The 221-nt window shown below is 60.2% G+C and overlaps 1 protein-coding gene across 1 annotated transcript in view; it reads left to right on the forward strand.

The window, feature by feature from the left end:
- The window catches only part of LOC104272966 (transmembrane protein 45B-like), a 1310-nt gene that overhangs the window by 684 nt on the left and 405 nt on the right, over positions 1 to 221 (forward strand). Inside the window, exon 3 of the mRNA XM_009868095.1 lies at positions 5 to 141. Within this exon, the coding sequence (XP_009866397.1) occupies positions 5 to 141 (137 nt within the window). The remainder of the gene's footprint in view (positions 1 to 4; positions 142 to 221) is intronic.

Consider the following 221-nt stretch of genomic DNA (forward strand, 5'->3'; position numbering starts at 1 on the left):
CCATTCCCTGCTGGCCATGGCTATCTTCGCCGGAGCCCTCTGTGCCCTCCTGGAGGTGTTTCTCCGAGACCACATCATCCTGGAGACCTTCAGGACCAGCTCCTTCCTCCTCCAGGGCTCTTGGCTCTGGCAGGTCAGTGGGTACCCAGCGTTTTCCAAGGAGAGGCAGGGATGCGCTAAACCCTGATGTGTTCCTGACATCCCTTCCCGGTGTCACCCGA

Source organism: Apaloderma vittatum, unplaced genomic scaffold (assembly GCF_000703405.1).
Source record: "Apaloderma vittatum isolate BGI_N311 unplaced genomic scaffold, ASM70340v1 scaffold35164, whole genome shotgun sequence".
NCBI lineage: Eukaryota > Metazoa > Chordata > Aves > Trogoniformes > Trogonidae > Apaloderma > Apaloderma vittatum.